Source organism: Dermacentor variabilis, chromosome 8 (assembly GCF_050947875.1).
Source record: "Dermacentor variabilis isolate Ectoservices chromosome 8, ASM5094787v1, whole genome shotgun sequence".
NCBI classification, from domain to species: domain Eukaryota; kingdom Metazoa; phylum Arthropoda; class Arachnida; order Ixodida; family Ixodidae; genus Dermacentor; species Dermacentor variabilis.
In genome coordinates, this window is record NC_134575.1 from 121667338 (window position 1) to 121690651 (window position 23314).

General features: G+C 46.1%; 1 protein-coding gene and 1 non-coding gene across 3 annotated transcripts in view; both read left to right on the forward strand.

The window, feature by feature from the left end:
* LOC142590561 (short-chain dehydrogenase/reductase family 9C member 7-like) overlaps nucleotides 1-22689 on the forward strand; it is a 47936-nt gene extending 25247 nt beyond the window's left edge. Inside the window, exons 2-5 of one of the 2 annotated variants that reach the window (XM_075702809.1) lie at nucleotides 7761-7997; nucleotides 12429-12749; nucleotides 19102-19234; nucleotides 20645-22689. In XM_075702809.1, the coding sequence (XP_075558924.1) occupies nucleotides 7761-7997; nucleotides 12429-12749; nucleotides 19102-19234; nucleotides 20645-20999 (1046 nt within the window). In that variant the 3' untranslated portion in view covers nucleotides 21000-22689. The remainder of the gene's footprint in view (nucleotides 1-7760; nucleotides 7998-12428; nucleotides 12750-19101; nucleotides 19235-20644) is intronic. The other variant, XM_075702810.1, reaches the window with a different exon arrangement.
* TRNAS-CGA (transfer RNA serine (anticodon CGA)) lies at nucleotides 3358-3430 on the forward strand. The gene has a single exon. It is a non-coding gene; the product is annotated as a tRNA-Ser (tRNA).
* Nucleotides 22690-23314: the final 625 nt, after the last annotated feature.

Consider the following 23314-nt stretch of genomic DNA (forward strand, 5'->3'; position numbering starts at 1 on the left):
CCAGGGCTCGCATTGGGAAAGCTCTCACCTGAGTGCTGTTCGCTACGCTGTTCATCGGTGCGCTTGTCATTCGGCTATCAAGTGGGTCGCTATTATCACTGGTGGACACCCGATGGCTGGCCAGTCAGGAAGCCCTCTTGCAAACAACGCAGCTCACATTGGTCAACGGGAATCTCGGGCACGGATAGTGTGTTGGTTCTATCGAAATTATTCCCTTTAGTGGCAAATTATGGTTGACTATTAATGAATGTGCCAGTTTCATAATATTTTCATAATTTTATTCCAATGTGCTGCAGACTCGTCTGGTAGTCTAGTCGTTACGATGATATTTTGCGTACTTATATGGGAGGCTTAGTAATTGGAGTAAATAAATCTCGATTTAGGGAGCACTCGCTCACGTGGTGTCTTTTTCTGAAGAAGAATTGAGTAGTTAAGCGACTTGAAGGACGCGCGTGCGCGAGTTAGCAATTATGGTGTGCAGGAATTAGGATGAAATAAAACCCATTGTTCACCGCTGCTCTCGGAACACAGTACGTCGTGCGTGCCGTCAAAGGTGGTCGTGCCTTGAGTAATGTGGCCATATATATTAGCACTGCCGTGCTCGTTCGAGAGAAGTGGAGCAACCTTGGCCAAGCAGAAGGTTGCATTCACCCGCAGATTAACTGCCTGTGTTTTTCTGCCTTGCACATAAGTTTCTGCACGAAAGTTGCAAAAACAAGTAACGTGCGAAAATGTGTGCACGATTACTGAAGTTATTATTTTATTTTTATTGCTGCGCGAGCTGTCCGAATGCTGCTCATTTTATTGCCAGTCCCGACCTGTCGTGGGCGTTGTAGGGTGAGAACAAATAAAATCGTGCAAAAGGGATGGCATAATTGTACTGGCTTGGATGTATCATACGTTTTCATTTACACTTGACATTTGTGCATGTGACAAAGTGTTTCGCTTGGTAATACCTATTACAAAAAAAAAGCTAAATAATTGGTGAACAGACTCGCCCTGGCTCGATACTCTCCAATTATAAACATATGGTGAGTCCGTGCGGAGACATAATTTGGCGGTTGAATATATTCATCCCTGCTTATCCCAGTTTTCTTGTTGCATATGCATAGAAAAGATTTAGTCCTTATTTCCTTGTAGGGAATGGTAACTCATCGAGATGTATAGTTTGGCATTCATCTCTGTACAACTGCTATGCCGGCCAAGCCTGCTCACGATGAACCTGGCCGCATTGTTTTTCATCCCTTTTATTTTCTCCACCAGGTACTTTTGTCACGAATCCCAAAGAGGGCTAGCATATTCAGTCATAAGCAGTTGTGAGTATTCACCGGCAAGAAAGTTGTGGCCATGGTACGGTCTTCATGCTCATATATTTAGCAATTTGCTAGATAGGCATTACCCTAACCACTATAACGAAGGACGTTTACTTCCTATTTTTCTTCGGCATTTGATGATCGATTTGCCTTATATAGCCGAACTCATTAAAAAAAAATAAACGCTTAAAAGCCATTGCCTTGAAGGCAGGTCAGGAAACTCCAGGAAATCGGAGGCGGTTATATGTCCAGGGTCGCCTGCCGGCTCCTTTCACTCCTGGCACGCGCTTTTGATTGCGGACGACCTCGAATCTCACTCGATCATCATCGTCGGGGCGCTAATGTCGGCTCGCTTCTAGTTGATCACTCCAGGAAAACGCACTGAATGCCAAGGACATCTGGTTGGTGCGAATTTCCTTGGCGGCTTTCAAACACGCACACGCACGTTAGTACCGCGCTGGTTTCGAGCTCCCGATGCGCAGCGAAAGTCGGGCAAAAGGGGCGGCCAGTCAGCTGACGAGGAATGTCGATATGTGGTTTAACCTGGCGCACATGTGATCGGGCATAAAGAAAGATATCTTTTTTTCATGTTGTCTGGGTGATGGTATGTCACATGCCACGCAATTTCATTCTTGAAGCCTTTTCGCAGCGTTCTTTTTTTCTTCGGTTTTGCTTTTCGTGTTTCGCGGAGTTTGTGCAGTGCGCACAAAGGAACGATGCTGCCTCTCTGTAAATTTCACTTTAGCGAGGGTGTTCTTTTTTTATTACTTTGAGAGTATAGAGGAGTACCCGGCGCCTCTACGAGGTGTCAACATTTTCTTACATAAATAGAAAAACCTGAGTGCTGCGCTTGTCCTGTCTTTTCTTTTTCATCCGCATTACACTATTGTCAGCGTTACTGGTCCTCTGTCAGCATTGCTTTTCCCCGTCCTGCTTCGAAATTGTACCAACTTAGTCAAACTTCGATGTCCTAATAAACTTGCACAGCCAACAGCCCACTCGACGCATCTATTTTAGAGAGCGCGACGTCGGCGTGGCGCAACATGCGCGTTTCCACCGCCTAGTAGAGGTCGCGGGGTCTGGCAAATTTCGCTTTCAGAAAACGGTGACACATCGGAAATCCACCAGCAGTCACGCAGCCCATGTGTACAGTGGACACAGCTGCTCCAGTAAGTGGTAAAACATTCAGGGTGATAAGGTAGGCCTCCGCAGTGCATCTTGTCGACCGCCGAGGCTCGCCTCGCGTAGGTCGCTATCGTTTGTTAGTTAAGTGGAGTGGCGGCGAGAAGCAGGAGTATGTAGCGACGGGGAGCTAATCTAACGGTGCGTACTCAAAAAGCGTGCGGTTGTTTAACAGCGTCTCGCTGTGCGATGTTCGCACGTTATAGGCAAGCATGCAGTTGTTTCTACATGGCAACGCACGCGCACATACGCACACGCACGCACGCACGCACGCACGCACACACGCACACACACACACACACACACACACACACACACACACACACACACACACACACACACACACACACACACTTACACACTTACACACTTACACACTTACACACATACACACTTACACACATACACACTTACACACATACACACATACATACACACATACATACACACATACATACATACATACATACATACACACACACACACATACACACACACACACATACATACACACATACATACACACATACACATACATACATACACACATACACACATACACACATACACATACATACATACACACATACACACATACATACATATATATATATATATATATATATATATATATATATATATATATATATATATATATATAGTCATATCATAAGAAGCCAACAAACATTGACACCAAGGACAACATAGGGGAAATTACTTGTGCTTAATAAATGAAATAAAGAAATGAAGAATTAATGGAAAATAAAGTGGATGCCAAGGTCTGTGTGTGGTGGCGCTGGCTAACACTCCCAGGGTTATACTAGGACACATAAATACCCAAGAAAGTGGATGGGAAAACAGCGCCGCGGTAGCTCAATTGGTAGAGCATCGCACGCGAAATGCGAAGGTTGTGGGTTCGGTTCCCACCTGCGGCAAGTTGTTTTTTCATCCACTTTATTTTCCATTAATTCTTCATTTCTTTATTTCATTTATTAAGCACAAGTAATTTCCCCTATGTTGTCCTTGGTGTCAATGTTTGTTGGCTTCTTATGATATGACTAATAAAATCGGGACCCTCGGTTAACCCCCTTTCCTCTCGTTTATATATATATATATATATATATATATATATATATATATATATATATATATATATATATATATATATATACATATGCACACACACTTGCATGCGTGATGTCGAAGCTGGGATATTGCAGGGAGAAGGATAAACGGGGCGTTACAGCAATTATGGTTTAATGAACGATAATTGAGTGAAGTGAGATAAATGAGAGAAGTAAAGCGTGCGAAAGAAACGCCTATCACTCGTCTAAGTGCTGCCGTGTTGACTGTATCGGATATGTGTGTGCACCCGTGTCACAGAGCGCACGTAAGAAGCGTAGGTTCGTAAAAACTTACGCTGAGAAATTGGGCAACACAGGAGGCATGTTTAGCGAAGACGACTCTGTCAGCAGCAAACAAGTCTTACGAATAAAAAAGAAAACATAGCAAATTCGGTCTCTCTTTATTGACGACTTACGAATCGGGCAAAGTCTGCAAACAAAACAAAAGAAAGCTGTGCATGCCGAATGCACAGGTGGCTGGTACAAAGTGGTGTTACGTGAAGCAACACATCATCTTTTATTTATTACAGAACACACACACACATGCACATGCACAAGAAATGAAAGACGATAGATCGTGGAAAACAACAGTGGCGGAAACAGGACTACATCATCAACGGCATAACAACATTCTAACGACTGCGCATGAGTGACTCTTTATATAATAATCATGTATCAGGACCTATTCGTTTGACTGCGCACCGTTCCGTGTGTGTTGTTGTCGTCCATTTTCAACCTCGTTGTTCTGCATTTGTCTTGAGCAGCCCGGCCCAAGTTTTGAACGTGCAGAAGTTAACCAGTCCACACTCTAAGAAAAAAAGGACTAAAAGGGGTAGGGAGGTTAGTCCTTTTGGGGACTAACTGATTTGCCACAACCATTAGTCCTTTTGGGGACGAACTGACATGGGATTAACTGTTACTCCCCATGCGCTTACTCCTTCGGGGACTAACAGTTGCCCCTGCCCGATGGTCCTCAAGGGAGTAACTGTAATTCGTTCCGATGCTCCGCAAAGGTGTAATTAATTAAAATAGGCATTTATACCCTAATAAAAAAATTAGTGAGCTAAAAAAAAAAGTGCCCGACAGCAGGATTCGAACTCACGTCCTCTCACTCACAAGCCAGGTACTCTAACCACTTCACCACGCCGCTTGCTTGGCAAGACGGGCTATTTCGACAAGATTAAGCATGGGAACGCCAGTGCGGCAATATAAAGGTGACTGTATTTTGTGCAAGCTATGCAGTCAGAGTCTAACGTTGAGTGCACTTGCAACCATAAGCGACTGCGAAAAGAAATCAGCCCGAGTATTTTTAGGGTGATTTAAACTGAGGCACTACGCCATGTATACGTGTAGCGAGCTCAAACGGGGCACCGAAGACGACAGAGAAGCGCAATTTCTCTGTCGCTTAGCGCGTGCCGTTTGAGCTACACATCGCTTCAGTTCGCAACCTCCTTGGAACGGAAGGAACTCAGGTACTATAGACCAAGAAAATCTAGCCGTCTATCAGTGACTTGCGCGTTTAATGTGTATCGCTCACTTATGGGGTGCGCACGAAGGGCATGCCTCTTCACATTCCAGTTTTAAGTTTCACGTAATTTTATCACGAAGAGGCAAGGTGCTGCTTTGCATGTAGTTCAATAGACAATGCACGAACTTCGAACCATTCACGATTTATAGACAATACCGTTTTCGCCGCATCGCTCTATGACACGGACGAAAACAGCGAAGTGCCTGGGGAGTAACTGTTGCCGTTCGTCCTCCCATTGCTCTCTTTCCGAGCAGGGACTAAACACTTACTCTCCGAAATTTGCACACGGCCCGCACATTCATGCAGTTAGTCCTTTGAGGGACGAAAGCGCCCTTTTTAGGACTAACGGCGCAGTTACTCCCGTTTTCCCCGGGATTTTTCTTAGAGTGCAGTGTCTTGTTTGTGACCCTACAGATGGGAGTTCCGGAAACGCGATATCGGAAGATGAGAAAGCGGAGAAACCATCACAGCTCCCGATGCACAAGAAGTTAGGAAGCACAGCTAAATGCGGACGCAGCGACCTGTCGATCCTGGAAAACGTAGTAGTGCTTTGAGCATTTTGTAAATTGGAAAGTGTCGACCTGGTGCTCAAATATGGCCATTAAATTGACTCTACACTCGGCTATATATCCTTGAGAAGATCGCGCGCGAGAGAGGGATGCTGGCTTTAATGAGAAGCGGAAAGTGTCAACCTGGATGATGGCCTGGCGCGCTACTCGGCGAGCGATTTCTCTCTGTGCGTTATACTGGACGCTCTCGATAGAGATTCCTCTCTACCTCAGGAGTAGCATCAGTGTTTCACTAAGCTCAGAAAAAAGCGCTTGTGAATGCCATTCCCTGTCGCACTATCCTGAACATATTACGGAAATTGAAACTGCACTGAATTCTTCGCAGAGTACAGTCAAATGTGCGCTAAACTTCAACTTTTCCATTCAGCTAACGAGAGTATAGGTTAATGTGAAACAGTACGTTTCACCGGATACCGGCTCACTAATAGATTACAGGCAAAGAGCAAGTAGACGGGCTGCTGCATCAACCCGCAAAGTTATGAATTACCTGCGGGCCCAGTCTACTTTCAATGTTCGGTGCAGTGAAGCAGTTGCGCGTTGGTACACGCACCTGTTATATGAACGTCCGATATGCCGGTCGTCTCGATCTTACTGGTTATCGGCGAGGACTCTTTGATGGCAGCAGACGATGACTGGTCATTCGGAATCGCACCATTCTGTTTGCTTTCGCTATAGCGTCTTTGTTACCATGTGGTACTTTCACCCTCCGTCGCTTAACGTGAATTGTTACCCTCCTGGGTGAAGATGCCTGGCAAGTATGCTGCTGAGGTGTCGCGTATAGCGGGCAAATATGTCAAGACCACTTGGCGCAGCAAGCGAGAAGCACGGATAAGCGCCTTCTGATAGTCACACCATTGAATACGCTGGTTTTGGTCAGATTGTTCCTGGTCAGTGTGTGGAAAGGGAGACCTCTTGAAAACAGCTCTTGGTTCCGTGCAACAATTGAGTTGTCTGTCTTCAGCAATGCAGCTGCTAGTTCCGCTTCAGGAGATGTCGTCCCGTTTACCTCGTTGAACGAGTGGTGCTGCTTTTTCTGTTCACGGCGTAATGGGAAAATTATTTCAAGGTGTGCTATGTAAGTCTCAAAGGCTATCAAAAACGCTACTATCACAAGGAAGGCGCGGTATATTGCTGGAACACGAGAACCTGCGAAATATTGACTATTGAAAACATGAAATTTTCGCGATGGGGAAATTCGTCGTTTGTGCAAGGAAACTTTCACGTTTATATTGTCGCGACTCCTTCGTCTATGACTTGTGTAACCTGTTACTTGATATGTGTGAAATTTTTTGTGCACTTGTGAAACCCCTCCCCAGCGAAAGGCATATCCACTTATAATGGATGGCACCATTTTCGAGATATGGGCTGTTGAACTTCCCTTTAAAATGTACTGTCATTCTACAGCGTCCTTGTTTTTTAACGCCGTTTCATGCATTGAAGGACAAAAACAGCTGTCCATCGGTGTATTTCTTTGAAAAGGTCGCGAATTAATGTATCTAAACTGGTGTCATCCTGGGGATTCGTTCCAATTGTATACAACTTGTAAACTGCCCAGCTGCGCTTTGCAAATGGCAATGTGTGCTAGTAATCTCTCACGTGATCATAAAGCTATTTACCTGTCAAAAAGATAATCAGTGAATTTTTGTTAGTTATGCATTTCCGCTTGTCGTGGAAATATTGTCCGCATATTTTGACAATCTAGCTCGAGGACCAGAGCTGTGCTATCTGCCACAGGTGATATTTCAAAATTAGCTAATGTATTCAAATGAACAACCGGTATATCCTTACGTTAGTTGCCCACTTTTATAAATATCATGGTACTCCTCATGAACAGTGTTCTTGCTCTGAGGTCGCGGAAGATATGTGCGTAGTATGTAAATTAATAACTCTGGTTCAAAGTGCTCGTGTACGTGCGCGCAGTATGTAGATGAATGATCGTTTCGTGCTTTGACCTAGTTGTGGCCGGTGACATAATCAGTTGCTTTTGTGGCGTCTCCTCGCGCGGCGTACACTCATTCTTTCTTTTTTTTTACGCTCCTCGCAGGCTGCGACAGCGGCTTCGGCTTGGAGTTGGCTGTTCGCCTGCACTCTCGCGGCATGCGCGTGTTCGCCGCCTGCCTCCTGCCGGACAGTCTGGGTGCCAACAAACTGCGCGCGCTGTCCTCTTCCCCGTCGGAAGAGGGGAGAGGGAGCGTGCACGTGATCGCACCCATGGACGTGACGAGCGACAGCCAGGTGGAAGATGCCGTGCAGCAGGTCACCAAAATTCTAGCCAGCGAAGGTAGGCTGCGCGTCATCCCGACGAAGCCCAAGCATTTTGGGGGGGGAGGGGGGCATTGAGCTAATCGGCTTTCCATAAAAGGTGCAGCGCAAAACAAGACAGAATGACGAGTAAAAAAAGCGCTTGTCCTCGTCTTTAGCTCGTCCTTTCGTTTTATTTCGCGATGCATAAATCATACCTAGGCATGGGCTTCCCTAGTATAGTTAGAACAAGAGCGGCCCCTGCCTGGAACCAATGCTTCGAGAAGGGGCTTTCTTTCGTTAGGCCAGCAGCAAGTTTCTTTTATAGGGTCTATGCAACTCACTTTCCCTCCCTGGGCGAGGAGAATAATTGCACGTGAAAGCTAAACTGAGGGCTTCGTAAATTAAGCGGAAGTATACGATCAAAAGAAGTGAATAATTGTAATAATGGAGAGGAGATGGGGTTATGTAAAAAGTAAGATGGGACCTATCTAAAGGCATTGCGAATAGGTTTGTGGATGAGCTCAATTTTTACCTGCATTAGTTCGCCGTCATTTTCATGCTGAAATGCTAGCTCTGCTACGAACAACTTATCAGTCAAAAATTCGCTGACGATTACTATACTAACTAACTTCGAATTTGATCGCAGCTGTATGCGTGTTTTCATTTCGCGATGTATATATTGGCTGGCGCGGACAGTCTGTCTCGTGCAGCACGTTACAAACCGAGCGAAGTGTGCCACGACTGCCTCGCTAATCTGGAGACCGCGAGGACCAGCGCATGGGTGACGGGTGGGCACTATTCACAGCAGCCGCCTCCGACAGACCCCGCAGACTACGTGCGTTACTCTGGCGCCATTTCGTAGCCGCCGTTGCCGCTCTGCGCTTTTTCTTTCGCCCTTTCACCATTCTTTGTTCCTCCGATTTCCGCTTCATGGTTTCGCTGCACCTCCTCCTCCGCTTTCCTCTTAGCGTCTTTCTTCCCCCGCTCCCCTTCACATTCGCTTTCATCTTTCGCTGTGCTCGTTCGCTCGCTTACGCCGACGCTCGCCCCAGAAACGGGCCCATAAGAGCTCCGTTTTAAAATGAGACACTCGCCTAGACTATTGCATATATGTAAACGATTCTTTACTTCATTCTTTCTTCTATGCTCTCTCTCTTTTACTCCCCCTTCCCCCCTCCTACGCCTTACTCTCCTACCCACTTCGATCCGAAGGCAAGATGTGCTCAAGTTTACCAATCAACCTTTGTGTGATGGGACCTAGGCCGGCTTCTTGGCCTGATGTGATGTGGTGAAGACTCTAATCAAATTATTGCACGGGAGCGGTCTAGATCTCAGACTCAGAAGTCCTTGCGGTTCAGGTTTGCTCTGATTAACTTCGCCCTCTAGATCAACACCTCACTTCCTCTCTCTATTTACTCCCGCCTCCCTCTCCCAATGCTGAATAGCATGCCAGAACTTTGACTCAGCCCGACCTCTCGGCATTTCTACTAGAATAAATCTCTCTCTCTCTCCCTTTCTCGCCCTTGCTATACCAGTTCTGCATCGTGACAGCCCTAAATAAATGGTAAAATCGACGATTGCTTAGTCCTTTGTCACGCTGAGGACCAAGTGTTAGCAACGTTTTACTGTTAAAGTGATTCGCTGTTCGTTGCAACGCCATAAGGCATAGAAAGCTGGCACAGAGTCGGGAAAGTGTTTCGATTTTCACCTCACAGACGGCGCCATAAGCTTAGCTTTGGTAGAGTTACTGTATATGCTACCGTAGGTAGCAGAGTTGCGCGTAGGTCCGCCATCTTGCCTGAGAAGCAACCAAGTCTATGCGGCGAAGCCGCACTCCGTTTTTGCAGGCGATATGCCTAGCGTATCGTCAATCGACCGTGGGCGCTTTTGCATCGCTTGTGCACCGCTTTTCCGCCTAATCGCAAACAAAGCGCATCGAAATAGCTGACTGGATTAGATTGTGAAGAAAAAGGCGCTGCCCTTTTTTAGCGCGCGGCGTAAGATGCAGCGCGTATATTAGTTTTTTTTTTGCCTTGCATTCACTTGTGCACTTTCTCCGCCCTAATAACGTATGGGCACTCGCGTATCTAGGATAGATTGTGTATTCTATATACGCCGATCAGATGCAGCATTCGTGAACCGCGACGGTAACGATTAGATCGCACCGAATAAACTTAGGGAATATGGTGATGTTATATTATAGATTCCGGAAATCTTACAAAAAGTTTCGTGCGAAAAAGCTAATTCACAAGGTAGTATAAGGTTCGAAATAACATAGCCTATTAAGAACTGGACAAACTTTAGTAATTGAGGTAAGCAATCAGATACTTTAATAACTTTCCTTCGCTTGAATACTGCTTGGCACTTAGGTTTTGTTTCAACAGAGATAAATACGCTACTAAGAGCAGTGCAGTGCTCTTTTAGCATGTAAACAGTAACAAAAAGCACCGAGCCGCAACTACCTCTTTTTTGGCAATAAAATCACAATGCGAATTTCAGAGAAAAAAACAAGAACACTAGTGTATGCGCGTGCAAATATTTTGATATAGTGAGCTTTATCAAGTTGTGCTCTTTTACAAAGGGAACTGTACTAAATATAATGAGGCCCATACTTGCTTATGTGCCATAGCTCTCAACATGTAGCCAGTCTAAAATATAACTGGTGAATCAATGACCAACCATTGATTTTTCGACTCTGGTACCCCATTAGATCTTGTGTAGGAACATATCCATCTACCAGCAAGCAATGGATATCAGCTACACCTGCAAGTGTGATTTCATTATGTGCCTTTTCACTGCCGGGATTCCAAAAGTAGCCTTCTGTAGGAGTGTAGCGAAAGTTTTTCTCACAGGATTGACATAGCTACATTATAGGGAATAATTCAAAACACAGTTAGGCCCTTACCATATGTTAAATGACGACATTCATTCCTCTTGCATCCTGATTCACATAAGCTGTAGTAGATTAAATATCTTTGCTTAGTAGTAACCTCTTTCATATTCAGAAACAACCCAAGCAGTGCATAATCATGAAAATGTGAGCTGGCTTTTTTACGACGCTTCTGTGAAAGCAGTGTGGTGCATCACATGCAGAAAACTGGTAATTCCAGCTAAATCTTTTGTATAACTCTACGCGCTTCCATTATTTTAAAAAATCCAGACTTGCAGTAGCTTTTATTATTCCAGCTGTGCATTTTTTAGCACAGCCTAAAGAGCACGTAGCTGTTAGTCAAGCAATTTCATCTCATACACACTTGACGCAATAAGCAGTTGACTGAAAATTTGTTTGTTCAAGTGTCTTTACCTGAACACCCTTCACTAGTTTTACAAAGGAAGAAAAACAATTACTGCAGTAAGGTGTCACGAGGCAGGCCGACGAAACAAACGTGAGATGCGCTGCGCACGTTGCGTTGTTGCTACGCAGCTAGCACGCACGTGGACAGCGAACGGCAAGATCGGCCGGATTGGATTTGAATTTGACTGGCGATAACTTGTGTCAATCCAGTTCAGTCAACCCGGCGGCGTCGGGAAATACAAAAATTGGCCCGAACATCTGCTTCTCCGCAATGCATGGTTGCTTGGCTACCACGTGATGACGTTCTGCCAATAGAGGCGTTAGCGGCGTGATAAAACAGACGCGCAACTCTGCTACCTGTGGTAGCACATACAGTAATTCTAAGTTTTGGTGATGCAGTCGCTGTGCGGAACGTTCTAAAAGCCGAATTCTTCAATGCATCATTAATTTGATTCTACGCTCCAGAATGGTAGACGATGAAGGCTTCTCAAAAGTTGATCTCTCGGAAGTCTGCTGCGGTTTTGTGTAGAGGCGGCAACATGCAATGAGGCCAGAAAGCGTTACGTATCGTAGAAAATAACTTTCTTTTGCTTACAAGCTGCACTTTAGTCATGCAGCTGTTTGGACTTCATAAGGACAGCATTCTGCTGCAGGCGGACGGAGTCATGGCTCTTTTAAGCACTTTTAGTGCTCAAGCCGTAGTTCCGGCTCTGTTTGGAATCAACTACTATGCAAAGGCTGCCTCGCTGTGATGTTTTAAGGTTATTTCAGACCGTGCGTTTCAAGTTCGTTGAAAATGAAGAATATGGAATAGTTTACTTCGTCTGTATAGCCCTTACTACTCAGGCAGGCATGTTAAATTAACATGACTCGAGCTGGAAATTAGTACAGCAACGTCGTCCGCGAGGCGCGTTGGTTTCTATTAGTGGCTGTGAGAAAGCAGCGGAAAAACACGAAGACAAATGAGAACTACACAGGAAAAGCGATTGCCCCGTGTAGTTCTTCTGCTTTGTCTTTGTGTTTCTCTGTTGGCTTATTTTGCCCACTAACAGAAATTAGGCTAGAAATTCTGAAAATCAGACAAGATTTTTTTTTTAATCCGTTAGAGTCAGACGATTGATTATAACGGAAGAATTCAAGTCCATCGTCCCACGAGCTCGTAACTGGTTCCAGGTAGGCGCGGCGCTGTATCCGATGAGCTGCCCCCACAGACGTGCACGACGTACGCAGGGCGAACGGACAAGGAGGACGACCAGGGTGCTGGACGTCCCGACGGTGACGACGGCGTCGGCGTCGCCGAGGCCCCGCAGCTGTGGGCCCTGGTGGCCAACGCGGGCGTCATCTGGGCTTCGGAGCTCGAGTGGGGCTCGCTGGAACCCATGCGCCGCATGCTCGAGGTGAACGCCGTGGGCGTTGCCCGAACCGTGCGCGCCTTCCTGCCCATGGTGCGCAGGACGAAGGGAGGACGCGTGGTCATCACCACCAGCCTGTGGGGTGAGTGTGTCGCCGACGCGCGCACAGTCGCTTGTCGGTTACCTATTTCGGGTGAATTCATTTCCCGATTTCGCGCTAATTTCGCGCTGCGGTATCTGGTCTAGTGCTACTGCTGCCTTTATTATTTTTTTTGTGGTTGGTCACATCGCGGCCTTTTCTGGTGTCCCAATCCAGTTCTGTTAACCAAGTAATGGTTCACGATGATATCAACAGCGGTCGAACTTACCACTAAGTTTTGCCAGGCTCATCTGTCCCTATTGCGACGTTCCTCGCTCTTTCCCGTCTTGGTATTATTTCACGTTGCTTCGCGTCATATTGCACCATAATTAGTCATCGGGCAATATACGTCTGGTGTTTTGAGAACTATAGAGAGCAGGTGTTTCGCAAAGTTCCCTTGTCTAAATGTTGGTTCCAGCTTGTGATATCTCGAGTTCGTCTATTGTTGGGTTAGGGTAGGTGTACTTCTCATTGCTTGTATGGAACTCTGTAATGTTCCGGTCCGTCCGTGCTGTGGACTACGCCGTCGCTCTCGCGTCACCTGTGACGTCAGCGTGTCATCAATAGCGGTCCACCTCATTACTATAACCACCTCTTCGTTCACAGCTTCTCCCATAGCGTATGAAACCACTGCCGGGAGGGGGGGGGGTGTGTAAAATTCATGCTCTTGCGGCAATGCAGATTGTGAGCCGGACTCGGCGAAGAGTGGGTCATCGCGCAAAAATCACGCTTGGAAAGTTGTTTTCCCAACTTTGTTTGTTATCACCCTTGTTTTCTCCTCTTCTCGTTGTTTGTTATCACCCTTGTTTTCTCCTCTTCTCGTGTCTGCCTTTATTCGAAGGCAGCGTTCCCAACTTTCTTGGCCCATGGCTATGAGCCAGCGTTACGCCGCACCTTGGGCACATACACTCCGCTGTGAGCGGCATATTTACCCGTTATTGATTCATTTTCCCCCCGTTATCTTGACATCCGCTGACACGCGTTTCCCGCCACGAGTGCAGCCTGCTATCAGAACCCGAGCGGACGTCATCTACAGGATATTATTGCGACAGTCGCGGGTGTTGTTGCAATATGTAGGCAGGAAAGAGAGCCGATTGTTTTTCTTGCGTTTTTAACCTCATTCACCCCTTTCTACCGAATGATCTAGGATGAACTCGTCCTCCTTGATACATTTACTAAGGTTCCCCTTGTGCTCCTGTCTGAAAATTCAACACCGCTCCATTGCCGCATGATGGGCTTTTAAAGATTCCTTGACATTAGCTGCGGTCCATGCGAGGCTATATTTTAACCTGCAGCTACGTGTAAGCAGGCGTTCGCGTAGACGCCGCATTGAACTCGTCGACATTACACGACGTTTTCGAGTGCTTCTCAACGAGCTTCGCCAACCCTGCAGCTGCATCAGCAACAGACCCGCACCGTCTACACCCAGCAGTGCTGGTAATTGGAAGGCAGGAAATGCGAGAGAAACCCGGAAGCCGAGCCGTCCACGAGGTGTCACCAATACATGCTCCAGAATCCGCATACCATTGATACTTCAGGCTCCGGGGGAAATGCATTCGCCCCAATGTTTTTTTTTTTTTTTTATCGCGCTCTCTAATGATTCGAGTCACGCTTTCTTCCACGGCGCTCGTTTTTGAGATTTTCCGATGCGACAGAAAGATATACCGACGCAAGTATTATCGGTCCGCTAGAGCACGCGGTGGCCTTGGCCTAGCTGTGGCCCAGACGTAGCTTTTCCATGAAAAGGAAAACCGAAGGTTGGTGAGATTGGAAGATACCGTCAGGGATATATATATATGTTCTTTTTTTAAACCTTAAGTCAACCCATGCCCGAGGGAAAGTGCGGCGAACCCATGAACGAACGCAAGTGGCTTATTCACTGTCTCTTATTTGTGCAGTAAAATGTATTCAGCCTGAGAAATTAAGTAGAGTAACAGCATCTTCCAGCTTGCCTTAGTAATACAAAAGCTCCATTTATATTTGGGACGCACGGCCTGCCCACTTTTGCAGGTGCTGATGTGCATTGGAAATGCGGGCTCGCACTGTGCCATTGACGTTACTGTAGTCGCTGGCAAAACACGAAATCGTTCGTGAACACCATGCCATGTGTGGCACTGAGTCACGCGAAAGCGACCCCTGCGTGACTGAGTCGCCCAGACGCCTTTCAGATAGGAACATAAAGGAAAAACAGAAAGCAATGTAGCCAACAGTGGGCGTTTGCGCATCTGGTTACACGTTGTGAAAAGCTGGAAGCGTGCCTCCCGCTAAGACTAACGCGGCGACTAATCGGAGGAACTCGTGCAATGAAATGCACGTTAGAAACAGCTTCTGAAGCGAAAGTCAAAGGAAACAGATGGAAGTCTTCGAGCGTAGTTTTTTAAAAATTTATTGCAGTTCTTTTTTTCGCTCTCCTCTAATTAAAATGTATTTCTGTGTTTGCCGTATTCAGAACACGTTACAGAGGCGGACGAATCAGATATCCTATGGGATGATGCCTGTACATAATATATATGTATATCTGGCCAGCATACGGAATACATAAGACACAGTTGGTACAATTTCATCCTGAAGCAAAACTCTCAATTGGACCTTCTGCACGTACTTAGTCACAAGACATTAGTGCGTACCCTTAACATGGCGCGCTGTAACATTGCGTTAAATAAAAAAATAACATAAATGGTCTCGATAAGTGCACTATAGTGCACAGTAGGTAACATAATATAGGTAACATAGAACAAAATAAATAGCATTGTACGTGACAGACAGTAAATACAGCTGTGAATATTTCGGTGATCTCTCTAACATAAGCAGCAAAACGCCATGCAGACCGGTTATTTTGCATAGGTAAGCGAATTTTTCGAAGACGCCGAAGAGTTTGTCTGACAGGTTGCAATTTTAAATGACAGTTACGTAAACTCTCATTCTGTTTCTTCTATTTTTGCCACCAATGTCAATCAAACTTTGTTCATGTCGACAAGGGAAAGGCGGTGGCGGGAAAAAATCGCTTAATTGCAGCTTGACTAAGCCCAGTCCCCTGTATTACAATTCGGCAGTGAGCAGCACTGGAAAATGTAAAAGGTACTTTAACGTAAATCTAGGTACTATACAAGACACATAAAAATGCGAATAAAAATTACAATGCAGAAACCAAATTGTACAGGAATGAAGAAGGTTCAGTTAAAAAAGTTGCAATTTCTCGCACTAAGGCTTGGTATCACAACTAGTATCCAGCGCTGAATTAGTGTCGTATGCAGCACTTGTATGGAACGTGCCACTCTTATTACCGCGTTGCTCGTTAGAGTATAGCAACCGTTGAAAATGAAAGCTCCATTGTCGATCTCCATCAAGCAGGGAATGAGAGCAGTGATTCGCGTTATGTTTTCGGAAGGTGTTAAACCCGCGGAAATTATTCATCGAGTGCAAGCGCAGTATGGTAACAGTTGTTTATCGCGAAACAAGATCTACGAATCGATAGAGCGTTTCAAACTGGGAAATACTTCTTTATGTGACGAGGAAAGATCGGGCAGGCCATCGACGTCTACGACTGAGGACAACTTGAAAGTCGTTGAGGGTATGGTGATGGGAAACAGACGAATCGCTGCGGAAGAAATCGCCAGTACTTTACATATTAGTCAGGGTTCAGCGTATTCCGTCTTACATGACAGGCTAAATTTACGGAAAGTGTGTGCAAGCAGGGTCCCGAAAGAATTGTCAGTGCAGCATAAGACACAAAGCTCGGACATCTCGTAAGCATTTGGCCCGTTATCGTCTCGAGAGTGATTGATTTTTAGAACAAATTGTTACTGTAGATGAAACTTGCGTACATCATCACGAACCGGAAAGTAAGGTTGTGAGCATGGTTTGGAAAATCTCTTCGCCAGAAGTTAAGAAATTTAAACGTCAGCCATCAGCTGGTGAGATTATGCAACACTATTCTGGGACATGAAAGGTGTAGTAGCCGTTCGTTTGACCCCAAGAGGCGAAACTAGAAACTAAGAACAGTGAGAACTGTTGTGATGTGCTGCGATCTAAACTGAAACCTTCAATGAGATCCAAATGTCGTGGAAAACTGCTAAAAGGTGTCATCCTGCGGCAAGATAATCCTCGGCCATCTGCCAAACGGCCGGCCGAAACAATAAAGGATTTGGAATCAGAATTGCTGGGACACCCGCCATACAGTCCAGGCCTTGCTCCAAGCGATTTTCATATGTTTGGACTATTGAAGGAATCACTCAGGAGAAGATTTGCAACCGATGCGGAAGTCATTGTGCAGGTGCAACAAAAAACATTTTTTTCCGATGGAATCTTTAGAGGATGCGGTATCCTACTTCCGAGCTAGAGGTCACTGGAACAATTCTGAGCCATGGCAGCTGCTCTCCAATTAATTGTGTACTGTTACCCCAAGCAATTACTTTAAATGATTTACCTAAGAAAAAATAATTGCAGAGGACAAGGCCTTTAACAAACTGACTTGGAAATTTGTGTTTCAGAGAAAATTTTTTGGTTTACGAAATGCAAACGTCTGATGGGAGATCAGTTAATAGAATCCCCCAGCTGTTAGCAAAATCGCATGTGTGCCGGGTGATGAAATGAAGGCTCCTAATATTTTGTTAGCACTGTATGGCAGTCCCAGATTCGCGTTCCGACCGGTCGTTTTGAGTCCGTCCTGCGCTGCTCACGTGCCTTTTCTTTCCTTTGATCTCGCAGCGGCTCCCCCAGATCGAACAGTCTGCGGGAAGAGCAACACTTACATTCTCACATTATTCCTCTCTCTGCACGATGATGTAAACGGCTCCCGAAGGAGCACCTCTACGGTGGATCACTTCATAGGCGCAGTCCTCACATCCTTCTTCATGTGATGCAGGAGAGGTGCGCCGAGCTGCGTACAACCTAAGTGTAGCAATTCTAGAAGCAGGCAAGCTCTCGACCGACCCAGCTTTCTCTAAGTGTCGACACACCCGCCGACATCTAAACCACAGTTGCGAGCAGGCTCAGCCGGTACAAGCGTATAGCCGTCACAGTGGTTTCTCTACGGGGGCTCTGCGCCGTCCCCACATGCGCCGGGCCGTTCGGCTGCGCCCAATTCTAAAGGAAAGCTTGTCTTGTCTACTCTGCTGCCAGCTGGAAGGCGTCAAGCGGTGTCTTCGACGATGGTGCGGAGGCTCAGATTTTTGACAAGGAGCAGCAGATCCGCTATGAGATCCACTCTTCGCGATTCATGGCGGCGTCGATTTCAAGACTGTCAACGTTGGCAAATAAGCAACATGGAACGCTCTGCGACAGCAAGTACTTCTCACTCGCTGTCTTGACGGCACTGTGAACAAGTTATCGTGCTACACACGATCATAGCTGTGAGAAAAACATCATTGATTCTGTAATTGAGGTAGTGTCTGCGGACAGGGCAGGGCCCTAAGGCCCAAGTATAAGGCGCCAAGTTGGGGACGACCTCGGTTCGGCCCTCAGCTATCTGTTGTGGGTCTGTTCTACTTCATTCGTCTGCTTCTTTCTTCAGATCTCTCTGGTGCTTTAGCCGGAATATTAGCCTGATCTACTAAATAGTTCTCGCCAATCATGTTTGCTCCATTGGTGTTTCCTTTGATCCTTAGTTAATCATCGCCATTTTCCCACAGCCTGGTCGAAACGCCACTGCTTGTCGTGCGGTGTAAGTTTATAACAAGCTTTGCTGAAGCCCGAAGGCATGCTGACATGTATCAAGCGTGCAGCATTTTCCGTGATTTTTCTTTGTTCTTTCAATAACCTTACAAGGCCTCAAGAAACTAAGGTTGATACTGTGTTGCATATCTTGCGGAAAAAGCAAATGGAGCACAAGAAGTAGACAGGACACTTTCTTCTTGTGATTTTTCGTGCGGTTTCTTGAATACGTAAATGCTGTTCCACCCTTTAAGGGTCTAGTTTGTCACATAAACACCATCACACTTTATGCGGTTTACAGTCAGAACAGCAAGATCAAGTTACACCTGCGATGAGACAAGCCGCAGTTGAAAACTATGCTGGAATTCTGACACGATGGGGTGCACCGAAAGATCAGAAACTAGATTTTGACAACTTTAGCGATTAAAGATTTTTCACGCACTTTTCGGGTCGATGTCGCAGCTATAATCATGTTTAATTGCGCCAGATTATAGGCAAAAATGAAAACCACTTTTGTGCCCACAAAGAACTGGATCTGACTCATTTAAGATTAGGGTGTTAGCCGTGCGACAAAGCAGTGCCTTTATGAGTGTAAAAACGTTTACCTTTTAACATAAAGCTGCTACAACAGGCTATTGTTTAAACGTTGAAAAACTTCATGAATTTCGTCGGTCTTGAGTGTTGTGTTTCTATCCGTACGCAGGGTACTTCGCCATTCCCTTCTCGGTGGCTTACTCCATGTCTAAGTGCGCAGCTCGCTTCTTCGCCGACGGCCTCCGGCGGGAGATGAAAAAGTTCGGCGTCCGTGTAGTCTCCATTGAGCCCAACATGTATGCGTAAGTAGATTCGATGTTGCTGTTCACCTGACGTTAAGCGCGTCTGCACTGTACAGAACGCTTTGTGGAAAATACGTACTGAACACAAAAGAAGAGAGCAATTACGGCTATCCTAACGATAGCGATATAAGGCTACGCACGCCATGTCTCTATCGAGTATTGATATAGCCGCAGAATTCCTTGTATTATCAGGTTTCAGATCATTAAGAAGTCTATGGAAGTCCGGCTTCATGGCGCTGGGACATCTTCCTGCCCTTGCAACTCGCGCTGGAACCTGCTCTGCAACTCTACTGGTTTTCGAATTCTAAATTTTAATCACCCTTGTGGATGATTTGGGAACGCGTAACCTGGTGCACAGAAGGCAGATGTTATTTTAGTCGTCTTCTCTCGCATGGTAACTAATGCAGCTATGCTTACATAACCACAGTCACGAATAATTTAATGAAAGATATGAAAGAGAATTTGGAAGATGTGTTAAATGAAAATGAGTTGAATATCTTGATAAAGTTTACATGCAAGGTAGCCGCCAGACATAATATACCTCTAATAAATAGACTTGGATTGTCGTAATTGCGGTGTTTCTTGCGCACAGGGACTATTGTGGGTATCGAATTAAAAAAGCAAAAAAGATTGAAAATTGTGCGGCGGATATGCAGTTCCCAGAATTTATTCTTCACAGACTGCAGGAGTTGTCGCAGGATCATGCGCAGAATGCATGAGCCCTTCTAGTGTGTTGAAATGTGCTCTGCTATCCCACGGAAATAAAAACACGCACGTGTACGCAATGCCATGTTTTAGATAGTCGCTTTGCCTTGCGCAAGAAGAGTCGAGAGGAAATTAGTGTTCATTCGATCAAGTAGGTACTCCACATGCTGATAGCCTCAGAAATAAAGAAAAGCTCAAGATTAATGTTCCGCCAGCACGAATTTACATTTTACCGTTTCGAGGACTGCTATAAATAAGTATTGGTCTTGGGAAAGATGAATCGCTGTGTCCATCTTTGCTAATGCACCTTCACGCGTACCCGCACGCATCTCCATATACATGCGGGAGCGTGAGGGAATGGATGCCTGTCTACTGCGAGATTAACGCTGGTACAAAGGTTATGCACGATCGCTGTATTGCCGTGATAACACTGGCAGTTTCCTTCATGGCACGAACAGAATGTCGCACGAATCGTAACGTCTCCATTAAAACTTCTTTCTGGGCGAGTTGGTGCGTAGTTGATTTGAAAATTATAGCCGCGCTAACGATGTGTTGCGCTGTTATAATTTTCAGATCAGGTATGCACCAACTCGTCCAGAAGGAAGTTTTAATGATTTGTCTCGTCCTTGTTCCTTTGTGGATGTATGTGTCGGCGCTATTATAATTATCAAATCATAACATGTGTTGCCTGTTTCCCTGCAACAGAACCAACCTGACCGCCGACGGCATACTTCTGCCGGCCATGGACAAGCTGTGGCAGGAGACCAGCGAGGAAGTGCGGCGCGACTACGGCCAGGGCTACTACGAGCTGAGTCGCCAGTACCTGCGGCGGGCGCTGGTCAAGTCCCGAACCGAGATCCACGAGGTGGTGGACGCCATGGAGGCCGCTGTACTGGCGCGTAGGCCGCGCTTCGCGTACCGGCCGGACGGCCCGCTCAGGGCCTTGCAGTTCGGCATGCTGGAGATGGCGCCGCCCATCGTGCAGGACGCCTTCCTCATACGGGACACGCAGCCGCCCGCGTCCACGCTTCCCGGCAACCGAGGCATCGCCAGAGGCTGACCGTGGCTCCTCCGTGCGTGGCTCTCCGAACGCCCGCGCAAACTTGAAGCGCGAAATAAGACAAGGACTGACGCTGAACCCGGGTGCCGCCGTTTCGCAAATGGCAGTTATGGACCGGAGGCGTGTAATACGTTTGCCCTTCGTTTGCACTGAATGGTCACTCATTGCCATCCCTTACTAAATGAACTAATGGTGGTATGAAAGTTAGCAGCATCCTTGCTGTCTGTCCTTGGGCTATTATGCGTTTTCAGTTCTGTCATGCCAACAAGACCGAACGTCAGGCACTGTAACAATGACGAGAGTCTGCAGAAAATAAGGAACGTCACTCGCCAGCGTCTTCGGCGTTGTGACGTGATAAGAGGTGAAGTTCCTAGCGGCCTTCTCGGTACGCAGTTGGGAATCGAGTATCGGAGTACTGTACAGCCTACCAAAAAATTGTCAGCCATCAGTCAATCGAGTGTGTATTGCAGGGTTTAAGAACTGCAGCGCTGCTGTGTCTTCTCTGTTCGAAAATATTCTTTGACCAAATGAGTCGAGGCTGTTTCTACGGCAGCGGTTTCTGGTATGTGTAGGTGAGGAATAACGAAAATTCAACCTCATCTAACAAGACATCGTAAATGCTGTGGTCTGCGCAACTCATAATAAGCGTAATGGAGAATGTTAAGAGCTTATCTTATGGTGACAGATATTACCTCGTGCCTAAATAATAAACTATACGATTAAGGTGTTTCATTTATGACCCCCAGTATGGGTTCGATGCCAGCGCACGCGCGTTTTCTTCCAGACGGCAGCGCGAACGCGTGGGTGTGCGGAGGCTGACAGGGTGAACTAACGTGACTCGTTTCCGGGTGCGCCCTTCTGTGTAAGCACAGTGCAATACTGCCAAGATAAAGTACGTTTGCTTCAAGTTGTGTCATCTTTCTAGAATTTACTGCGCGCTCGTGCAGTGCTCTCATTCAGAAAGTATCGAATGCAATTTGTGGCCTCGACATCAAGGCTTCCGCTTAACTGCAGCTTCGGTTATGGTGACATTATTTCAACGCTGACATCCAGGCCAATATTTGCACTTAGAGTTTAATCGAGGAGGACCTCGCAGTTTACGCTGTGCGCAACTCGGCAAAGTAAATGCTGGGCGTCGCTTATTTATAGCCCAGGCTACTCGTGTATATAGTTTTGTGCTGCGCTTGTGTTTAGGAAGTTAGGGTGAATTATGAAGTTCGATCATCTACAGGTCTTTCCTTCTCGATGGCGAATAGCGTAATGGAGTTAGGCAACATTATTATAGCTATCATTTCATTGTCTTGGACCTGCAATTTATTTTTCAAAATCCGGGAATATTCGGCATCCACTTATTGACCACTGATCAAGGAATGTCCCGTGCATACTACTACATCAAATAATCTATTATACTTTCCGTATATTGCTTACATAATTTATACAGGTACAGTAGAAAAAGTGTCAATTTCACAAAATTAGTGCAGAAGAGATGCGGACTTCTGGGCTATATGTGAAACGCTTTTGTAGGGATACTGCAGGGGAGAATTACCGTCGTTGATTCTATTCGCATCGGCTCTGTGCTCCGAGAGAACCACTATGTGCCTTTTGTGCAACCTCAGTCTAAACCGTCGCTTCAAACAAGTGTCCTTAAATTTCTTGCTGAGACGAATGACTTGGGAGAAGTATAATAAACATCTTTGCCAATTTTTGTGTGTTATGTTTTTTCGTGTTGTGCTGCAGAACAGTGGCAATTGCGAGCAATTTGGCGCCAGCAACTAAGGCCAGACTATCAAGTGCATTCAGGAGGACTGAGCATACTTGCGTCAGGTTATCAACGACGTGACAAAGTGATAAGGCGTGCTCGAATCGTCCTAAGGCTCACGCCATTATTCGCGTGAAAGGTCTAGGTGGCCGCAACGCTGTATCAATGCGGCTCTAGCATAGACGCAATGAGCATGTGGAAAGCCTGGCGGGCCCTGAAAGAGGTAGTCGGCTCGTTGCTAGATCAACAAATGTAAAGAGCAGGTTTGTGTCGAAAAATTGCCGCATGTGATTTACGCGAGCAAAACGCTACTTCGCAATTTCACTACTTTCTCGAGCGGTAAGGCGATTTTATACTCGCGGTAACCCGCTGACTGAAAGTTTCATTTTACCTTAAAGGGGCACTAAAGCCAAATAAGTGGACGTTCAAATACCATTGATGAAACCTTGCAAAGCTTGTTTCAGGTCGGCGACAAACCTTGCAGCCATGTGATATACATGGCTGTGATTGCATCCCATGCTCGCCGCCACGGCGGCGTCCGTTCGCTGCGCAGTTC